The sequence below is a fragment of the Leptonychotes weddellii genome, chromosome 16 (assembly GCF_054177405.1).
Source record: "Leptonychotes weddellii isolate Sample4059 chromosome 16, ASM5417740v2, whole genome shotgun sequence".
Classification (NCBI taxonomy): Eukaryota; Metazoa; Chordata; class Mammalia; order Carnivora; family Phocidae; genus Leptonychotes; species Leptonychotes weddellii.
In genome coordinates, this window is record NC_138384.1 from 21208994 (window position 1) to 21219856 (window position 10863).

The 10863-nt window shown below is 36.8% G+C and overlaps 1 protein-coding gene across 2 annotated transcripts in view; it reads left to right on the plus strand.

Annotated features, from left to right (window-relative positions):
- CDH8 (cadherin 8) overlaps positions 1-10863 on the plus strand; it is a 349453-nt gene that overhangs the window by 114731 nt on the left and 223859 nt on the right. For both annotated transcript variants that reach the window (XM_081806499.1, XM_081806500.1), the window contains exon 3: positions 4397-4691. In XM_081806499.1, coding sequence (XP_081662625.1) covers positions 4397-4691 — 295 coding nt within the window. The remainder of the gene's footprint in view (positions 1-4396; positions 4692-10863) is intronic.

Here is a 10863-nt window from a genome sequence, read left to right on the forward strand (position 1 = left end):
GTGTCTAAGTTTTCTCTCTGACTTCCTCTCCTTCTTTTGCCTGCAAGACTTTTGCTTATAGGCACACACCAACCTCTGTAATGTCACTAAAACAAAATTATGATAATGTCAGGCTCTTTACTGAAACCTTGTGTTTATGGACTCTTGTTATTTTTATAGTCAAATCTAAACTCCATTTGTTTTTAAAACTCTATGTAATCTGGCCCCTGCCTTGCCTTTTATTCTTGTTTTTTTGCCACATTTTCTCTCCTTAACTCAGTGTTCTAGCCATATTAAATCATCTTTACGTTCTCTAACATAGTATGCTCTGTCGTTTCTCTGGATCTTTATCCATACTATTACCTGTGGCTGGCAGGCATCTCCTCCCTTCTTTGAGATCGGAAGTTTTAATCATTACTTCTTTGGGGAGGCCTTTTCTGTCCCTCCACACTCCACATTCTGAATTGAGTAAAATTTCTGTATGCTCTTATAGCCCTCCATATCATAGCCTTTAGAGCATGCATTTGAATCTAGGAAATTTACTCTAAAGCTTATGCTGTGAAGATTGCCACTTGCTGATAGTGCATTCTGTGGAAAAGTTGCCTAAAAATCTCTGAATCGCAATCGTTTCCTTGCTGAAATGGAGAAATGCTATCTAGTTTGCTGTCAGAATAACATTGCATTTATACATGTAAAATGTTTACCAGACAATAATAATTAATAATAATAAGTCTACTTAGCTTAAATTTTCTGTTTGTGTTTATCTCCCACTAACCTATGGGTCTTTGAGGGCAGCCACCGTATCTGTGTTGTTTGTAAACATTCTCTCTTCATATTTAATAAATGAATGGGTGAGATCTTTCTGTACCACAGCCTGGCCAACAAGTCATACCTCTCAAGGAGAATTTGTAGGTGTCGCTTATCCTGCCTGCTCTATGTTGCAGAAGCAGCCCTTGGGGGAGGTGGTCCTCACACTTCCAGTGATGCACAATATGTGAAAATTTTGGGATATCTTTTGCACCATAATTTCACAGAGAGGGTCTTGAGTTGGATAAATTGACAGGAACAGTGAGGTTGCATTGAAATGAGCAGGTTCTGACAGACTTACGTGATGAACAACAAAGAAAACAGCTTGTCTTCTTGTACTTTGAAGTCCAGACCTACAGTCTTATGACTTATGCTATTCTTGCATACTCACAAATCTTTTATTTATAATGTCAAGTTGGTTACTTGAATAACCATGTGCCAGAATGTGTGTGTGTGTGTGTGTTTGAGCTACAAACAATAGGATGAACCAAATAAATACAGAAACACAGTTTTCTGTGTTTCAAGAATACCATTAGCCAGGTGATCTGGATTTTACTGAGATTTGCTAAAAATGAATTTCCTGAAGAAAGAGAGAGCATACAGAGTTTACTAAGGATTTTTTGTTTGGTTGGTTTTTGTTCTGTTTTGTTTTTCCCATTTTTTTCACGATAGAGTCTTGGGAACTTGCTTTCACTTGAGTTACACCTAGGCTTGCTGCAGTTTTCAGATAGTTGCAAATGGTTGAATATGATATAAAAATACTTTTAGTTATTGTACACTTACTTTGTCCACTCCTTTTTCTCTGTTTCTCAAATAAATTATCTCAGATTCCAAAATCAAATCTGCAGAGTAGATGTTTTATCCCTAAATTATAGGCAAAGTAACTGAAGCTCAAATAAATGCATTCATCTCTCCATTTCATATAGTTAAAGCCCTAAATGTTGCTTTGTTTTACTCTTTCAGAAACCTGTGCTTTCCCCTTCTGCCTCAGTCACTTTTAAACACAAGGGACCATCAAAACCTAAGTTAAGACTACATGCAGTTTACTTATCAGAGGCTATTGATAAATGTAAAGAAAAATATGACACAATTAAGTTCTGACATAAATGATGATAACACCATTTTGAATGACTTTGAGTTGTCATAGCAAAAATGCTGTGTACAGGAGTGACACATCCCAATACCTCTGTGTCTCAGGGCTGCCTAGCATGTGGATGGAAACCTCTATGAAGGATATATTATTCAAATTTTCTTTTTTTAATAAAAATGCTAATGGAAATGTTAAAATGCACATAAATTAAAATGATCATAAATTAGGATTAATATCACATTAATGAATTATAATCCCACATTCATTAAGATAAAGTGGCATTTCAATATTTGCTCTTGTTAATAAATTTAATACAATAAATGAAAGGGATACATTTGGAGATTCAATAAATATTTGATGTAATCTTATGCTTTAACTTTTTAAAATATTCAAGTAAAGTAGGAGATCTAGATGCATTTGGATTCTTTGTTGCTATTTTGTCTTTTTTTATATTCTTTTCATTTATTGAAGCACTAAATACAATTTAAATTGGCGAAGAAAGCAATAGAGCCTGTTCTGAATAAAAGAGATCCCAAGAGAACAGAATGTCTTTTGAGTTTCTAGGAGTGTCTTTCCACACAGCATTTTTTTTTTTTTTTTTAAAGGAACAAGTATTTGAAATTCGAAATCTTACAGTGCAGTAACTGGAGCTATATATATATATTCTGAAAATATGTGCATTTAAGCACCATTTTACAGCTATAGTTCAACGAATTTTTCTTTTAAAAATGCAAACTAAAGTATATTTATTTTTGTTTTATTTTAGTTTTTTAGCAGGAGTCCAACAGAGTATAAAGAAGATGTACCATGTATCAGGACACTCCTGTCTCCCTCTTGAGAGTAAACTGGAAATTTTAAAGCAGGGATTCTGTTTTCCCTAGTACCTACCAAAATGTTTCAGGTAGAGTAGGTGTTCAGTAAATTTTTGTTACGCTTGTAACTGAACTAACGAGTCCAATCGCTGGTGAGTCACAGAAAGAAACTACACCAGGTGGTGTTGTTGTCCAAGTGAACTTTATTTGTGGCAAATAAGGAGACCGTGGGGAGTAACCAAAGCTGTGACTTCCGGAGCAAGGGTGAATGCGTTCCTTTTGTTTCGGGTTAGGATGAATTTTTAGAAAGGGGAGCCCTGTCATTGGATATAGAGGCCGCCTTAAGGTTGTGCACATGCGCCTTACAGAAACATGCCTGTATATGTACAAGTATGTTATGTAAATGAGGCTGTGCTCTTCCTGGGGAGGAGATTCTACTATTATAATCAGGTAAAGGTAACTGTCAGTCACTCTGTGGGTCACTCCATGGTCCATCTGCGCAGGAATGCATCAGGGTTTAGTTCATGTTGGGCTGGGTGGTCTGGACCCCGGAAAGCTCCTCCAGGCTGTTCTTAACACTTGAGGGATAGTTTTGGTTTCCATCATGGGATGTTATGCCCATAGAGTCTTTTGCCTGAGTTAAGAGATAAGCTGGAAAGAGAACTTAAGGAAAAATGTGGAACAAAGGTCTGCAAGCAGGGATGCAGTAAAGGTCAAGTCTTGGGGTCTAGCTGGTGAGAACCTGACCTGAGATGAATCTCTGTTTCTCTTGTGAAGTTTTGATTTTCCAGATGGGTCCCTTTTCTGGCCTCAGTAATCTTCTCTGTAAAATTGGAATAATTTTCCTGGCCCAGAAGCATTGTACAGATCAAAGAAAAGAAGGTCCTAGAGAACATAAGATCTTAATAGGCATCAGACTGAATTATTTTTGCCTTTATAAATATAACAGGTAGATCTGAGATGAATTCTGGGTCTACTGCACTTGATTCCAACACATACGAACCTTGGAGAGGTTATTATGTGCCTTGTCAAACCTCGCTTTTCTTTTTTTTTTTTTTATTTTTTTTATTTGACAGAGAGAGACACAGTGAGAGAGGGAATATAAGCAGGAAGGGTAGGAGAGGGAAAAGCAGGCCTCCCGCCGAGCAGGGAGCCCGATGTGGGATTCGATCCCAGGACGCTGAGATCATGACCTGAGCCGAAGGCAGACACTTAACGACTGAGCCACCCAGGAGCCCAAACTTCGCTTTTCTAAGTTTCATGTGAAATATTCTAATTCATCAACTTTCGGAAAAATTAAGAGAATTAATATACAAGAAGCAAATCCCATAGTTCTTGTCACACAGAGAGTGATCCATTAAAGGTAGCTAAGAAGAACTTTAGATAAATGTATTAATAAATGGAAAAGAATGCATACATTTTTGTGTTTTCCTCTTGATCTTTTTATCATTCTAAATGCATGCCAGTTTACACCAAACAGGTCACAGTACTTTTTAAAACAGTTCTAACTGATTTGTATAAATTTCATTATATTTTATTTTGATTGATATGCATACAGTGTATAAACTCTTTGTAAAACTACTGTTAGTAGAAACTGATGAAGTTAGGATGAATGTAGAAAGAACCAACTTGATATTCAAACAGGAGGTACTTAAAAAATAACTTTGCAAATTGCCCCATCGCTAACCAATGCCACTTTTCATTTTAGCTGCACACAGACCTGGATCCTGGGAGCAAAAAAATCAAGTATATCTTATCAGGCGATGGAGCTGGGACAATATTTCAAATAAATGATATAACAGGAGATATCCATGCTATAAAAAGACTTGACCGGGAGGAAAAGGCTGAGTATACTCTAACAGCTCAGGCAGTGGACTGGGAGACGAACAAGCCTCTGGAGCCCCCTTCTGAATTTATTATTAAAGTTCAAGACATCAACGACAATGCGCCGGAGTTTCTTAATGGACCCTATCATGCTACTGTGCCAGAGATGTCCATTTTGGGTAAGTAAGCTTCCAATTTCACAGAACTATTAAGACTCATCTTTAAAATAGCTCCTGGCATCAGGGCTGGTGTGTTGCTGAATAAAAGACATTTATTACTGTCTTATGTCTAATTTGCATTTCCAAATCCCCTTTTTTGGCCTAAGTTCCACAGCTCAATAGCTTTAGTCCCTTAGTAGTAGGAACTGACGAAGCAGTTTTATTAAAATATCGCTCCTTACAATGACAGTACCTCAATAGGCTGAATTTGTATTCCTCTCATAGACTTGTAGTTTGAGTATTGTTACTGGGATGGATTTATCAAGATATGTTCCAACATGCCAGAGTAATCCTATTGATATTTGCTTGATGTTTAATTATTTGTTTGTGTATATTCACATGCAGATGCAGGGCATAGAGAAATAGAAGACAGTCTAGATCTGTAGTCAGCCAGATACTGGATTGAGCTGGTGGGTCAAGTCAAGAGTGAGTTAGGAAATCACAGTTGCCAGAGACTTCTTCGTAACTGAACTTTTTTGTGGGAACACTGCAATCACTGATGGGATCACTCTTACTTGTGCTGAGGCAGTGAAATATCCATTTTATTTTACAGAGCAGTGTTTATTTCAAAACATGGTTTTCTCCCTTTCTTTTTTCCTTTTGTGGATATGCTTATCTATCCTCAACCCCTGTTCCCAGACTTTATACTGTAAGAGGAGGGGTTTTAGAGCTCTTCCTTCTCTGACAAGAAGAGGCAGGATCCAAAATTCAGAGTATAAGATCACAAAAGTCATTCTTATGTATGTAATGTGTACCCTAGTTTGTTTCAAATTGCATTTAAGACAACCTACAAGGATTCATCCTGCGTGGCAAAGTCACATAAATCGGAGGCAGTTGAAATGATGAGACAAATAAAAAACACAATAAATTGTAGACATGTAAATTGAAGGCCAGAATTAGGTAAATAGCCTGGCTTCATGTGATTTCTTCTCTTTTAACCTACGGTGTAACTTTGGTAAATATACCCGTTTCAGCACCGAATGAGAATTGATTCCAGGTCTTCGTATCTTACCCATGTATTTCTCCTGCCAAGACTCCATCCACTTTGCCTATCTCTTCTGCAAGGAATTCTACTTTTTTTTTCTTTTTATCAAAATCTGGTTGCTCTTCTACAGCTGGTTGAAATGACACTTTTTTCTAGGGAAACTTCTATGGCTTTGGAGTACACAGTTACCTTCCTACCATCACCATCACCTGCAGAAGAAACCCACAAATGAGCAAAAGCACCTCCATGGTTATACTCCCTTGAGAATCTGACATGCAAACAGGAACTGAGAAACACTACCTTTTCCTCCCCCGCCCCGCCTTTTCTTTGATCAACTCATTTAGGGCAGAGAATTTCCCTAATTCATCTTTTTTTTTTTAAATCCAGATGAGAGTAAGGTGTTCTTTTTTTTTTTTTTTTAAGATTTTATTTATTTATTTGAGAGAGAGAATGAGATAGAGAGAGCATGAGAGGGGGGAGGGTCAGAGGGAGAAGCAGACTCCCTGCTGAACAGGGAGCCCGATGCGGGACTCGATCCAGGGACTCCAGGATCATGACCTGAGCCGAAGGCAGTCGCTTAACCAACTGAGCCACCCAGGCGCCCGAGAGTAAGGTGTTCTAAAGGACTATCGATACGGGCAGTACATACAGAATCCTTTATCTTAATTGCCAGTAAACAATGAACTGTTGATTTCATCTCATCATTGTCATTTCTGCATCATAATGGCCAAATCTATATCTATTTATTGTAAATGTGTCAGAGGCTTCCATTTCTTGTAATATGAGTCGTGTCCCTGATAAGTATGTTGAGAAAGAAAATCCCCAAAACTTCTGCACGCTTCAAGGTCGTTTAGCTAAGAAAAGGATATTGATATTATTAGCTACATAATGCGGTGTATAAATATATACTTGTAAATATATAGGCATTTTTTTCCCTTTGTTTAAAAGACTTTTCTTGATAAGAAAGTAGAGAGCAAAGGAAATAATCTATTCTAACATATACAGTTACTTAAAAAAAAAAAAAAGTGTAGCTTGTGACATCTCTTCCAAAAAACCTCTGGTTTGTGCTACCATTGAAAGGGTGGTTTTTGAAGTTAGATAGATGGAGTTTTGAATCCTGGTTCCATCCCTTATTATCTGGTTGACTTTGAAGTTCAGGGAGGTTAAATTATTGCTTATTTTCCTGAGCTACAATGCAAAGATAATAATTTCCATCTTGCTTTCATTGTGTGAGAATCGCATGATAAAGTACAAGGAAAGGTATGCCGTGAAGTAAGTAAGTGTTCAAAATTAGTTGTGGTGGTTTTTAAAATTATTTTTATTCATCTATTCCCCACGTTACCTTTGGACCTTTCCTCATGTATTGATTTTATGCATTGGGTGTCTGGCTTCTGTTTGACTCCAGCCTCTGTGGTTAAAGGGAGCAGAAGCAGCTGCACTATTTTATTGTCAACTGTGAATTATTCCCTTCATTTCTCATGAAGGTGAATATCAGGATGAAGGCCAGCTACTATCTCCTTTCTCTCCCCATTACCACTGTTCTCTCTCAGCCTGTCTCTTCCCTCCCCTCCTTAGTTCTTTCATTTTTCTTCCTTTGCTACTGCAGAAATACCAACTGAGGAATGCCAGTGAGGACTAGGGATTTCATTGTGCAGAAAGTGAAAGATAAAAATTCTAATTGAGAAATTTACCAATATTAAATTGAAATGAATGTGATGTTCAAGAACTGTCTGCCAGTTGACAAGCTGTCAAGACAAAAACACACGTATATATTTGCCCAAATGGCAGCCAGATTGTTTTGGAAAGATCTTACTTGGAAGCTGGAGACACAGCTCTTTTATATTCTACTGTGAATTTCAGAACTTGATGAGAATTCACTTTTATAGCAATACCACATAAAGAATGGCATGTGAGCTTGTCTGATTTTAACTGTGAATCCCAAACTAACATTGTTGAAGTTGGTTTTTCAGGGCACATTTACCTACATTTATTGAGTTTCAGACAAAATAGACATTTTTAATTCCGTTGTACATTGCGGTGATGGGTATTTAACCCTGACCATATGCCTACACCTGTGTTCAGATAAAATAAACTTTTATTTGAGTTGAAAATAGAATCTCAGATTATTTGGCTGCAAATTTGCCTTCTATTTGTGTAAGTGACATAATCCATATAAGCCTTACTTTATCTGTATGGTGTGCGCAGTGATCTCTACCTAAATAAATACGTTGGGAAGAATTCAGTGATTATATTTAAAGTACTTGGCAGAGCATAGAGTTAGTGACCAACATATATTGGTTTCTTTACAGCCATCCATTTGTGAATTACTTCTACTAGTAAGATTCAGTAAACTGATACGAATGGCTGAGTCAATGAAAAATTTCTCAGCAAGCCTTACCTTTATATTTCAAAAATGTACATGTTGGAATGAACCCTGTTTTATTCAAAAGGGCATATTAGTGAAGGCAAGTGTGAAGCGATGAGAAGCCAAATAGTGCTTAAGCTGGTAGGCATTACTGTATTGTAGAGTACACAATTACTTAGCACATGACGCTGGCGGTTTTCTTAGTTTTCTTTGAGACTCAGGACTTCTCTAATGATGATCAATGTGTATTGAAAAGTTGCTATATGCCAGAAGCTGTGTTAAATGCTTTTAATATCTGTGACAACCCTGTAACATCAGTACTGATATTAACTTCCTATATCTCATTACTTTTAATCAGAAAAATGGGGAAAATAATAGCTAATCCAAATCCAGATAATAAGTGGAGGAGCTAGGATTTAAATCCAGACATCTGGCTCTACCTCTCATGAGTTTAACCAGTACGCTCTGCTAATCTTTGATAATATCTCTAGAGAATTTTGTTTATACGAGCACTGTGCTTCTGCTGCATACTTATAATAGTTAATATTTTTACAAGGTGGAAGAGCACTTGAGGTCAACATACTTTGCAAATTAAATTGAAAACTAAGACGGGATTTGGAAAGGAAAAGTTTGGGTTAAGTATGACACAATTTTCAAGATAGGCACCTAAGCACTTGAGAAATGTAACAACAGTACATCACATAGAAATTCAAATAACAATAAAATTAATTAGGAGCCATGTGGTGAACACTGGCTCTGAAGTGCTGTTAATATAATAAAGATAAAGACTAAAGAGAGTGATGGAGATTGACTCTAGATTTCCTGGTCGTGAATGCAAAAGGAGAATGCGCTTTCCACAAAAAATAGGCGTCAAAATATCAGAAGAAAGTTAAGAGATGACTTAGTAAGATAAATTTGAAAAAGGCACATCTCACTACCTTGTGAAAGGCTTACAACGGGCAGTTATGGAAGTCAGTACACAGTATGCTAGTGAACTTACTCTCCTTGAACACGAACTCAGCCAAAGGAAAATGTTAAAGTTTGAAAATAATTTCAGTCTTTTTCCTTCTACATGTTATTCTCATTCTGTCTTCTCTTGTCATTCATATTAAGCCTCTTCTTTATGAATATCTTCTTTTATGATAAACATGCTCGGATCCTCTTTTGGAGGAAGGCCCATCTAAAATACATATTATTTATTTTGTGTCTTTTCATCATCTTTGATTTGGAATACACTTAATCTTAGAGAATTTCTCTTGGCCTTCAAAAAAAAAGATAAAGTGAAATATTCTATCTTAGAGAAAAGGGGTAAATGGAGCTCTATAGAGTTTATTTTTTTCTTGAACCGTGTGAGACCAAGCCACTGACTTGATGCCCCATCACCATGGAAAACCTCAGGAAGTCCTTCCCACATGGATGCTTTTTTCCACAGCCATCATTATCAGGAAATTTATATCAATATGCCATTGATTGCTCTTGAAAGCACAGACCTTGGTCAAATGTCTCCAATTGTGCTGTAATTTTTTTTTTTAATATTAAAAAGATAAAATCCAGGACTGCATGTGCATTACCATTATGTTTCTAGAATGCTTCAATCTGGAATGTTTCTTGAGTCTTTGCTTTTATGACCTTCACACTTGCAGATTATAGAAAAACTAATGTATAGAATTCCTTAGTTAGGATTTGTCTGATGTTTCCTTGAGATTAAATCCAGAATAGGCATCTTAGGTAGTGCTATCACAGATAACATTGATTTATATCAAGTGGAACAAGATTCTGATTTATTCCATTATCAGTGATAATAATTTTGATAATAATTTCATTAAGGTGTTATCCAACCGTGTGTGTCCACTGTAAAGTTTTTTTTTTCTCTTTGTACTTGATAACAACTTTGTAAGCAGATACTTTGCATCTAAGTAAATATCTTATTCTTCATCAAATTACTACCCCCCCCAATTTTAGCATTCATTGAGGTTTCTTGGCTGCCACATGGTGGTTGTACTAATTCCCTCATTCCATCTGCATTTATTACTTGACATTCTTCTCTAAGGAAAAGCTTAATTTTCTTCCCATTTATTTGCTTGTGTATTTATTTGTAATAGTTTAGACTTGTAGATTTCTGTTTTAATGAGTTGTGATAGTTACTTTCATTATCTTGATGCCGTGATAATAGTTATGTATATGATATCATTTATACCAGACTTGGCCATGACATGCCCTTGAAACTGATTCTATGTCCTGTTGACATGCCTCATCATTCTTTGGGTACAGTCTTATCACTGGCCAAAGTCTTCCAGGCTTCTTTTGTACTTTCCCTGACCCAACCCTGGAATTTGCCATTCATTCACTCATTCATCTGTTTGTCTGTTTGTCTTTCTATATCTATGTATCTATGTATCTGTCTATCTGAAGGGGAGCAGGAGCAGAGTGGAGGGGTAGAGGGAGAGGGAAAGAATCTTAAGCCAACTCCCCACTGAGCATGGATTCAGACACAGAGCTCGATCTCGCAACCCTGAGATGATGACCTGAGCCAAAACTGCTTCAGACACTCAACTGACTGAGCCTCCCAGGCGCCCCATGGAATTTGCCAACTGTATAAAGAGACCTGGTTCCATTTATTTTTGTTTGTTTGTTTTGTAATTATATATATATTTTTTATTCTTATATTAATCCCCATACATTACATCATTAGTTTTAGATGTAGTGTTCCATGATTCATTGTTTGCGCATAACACCCAGTGCTCCATGCAGAATGTGCCCTCCTCAATACCCATCACCAGGCT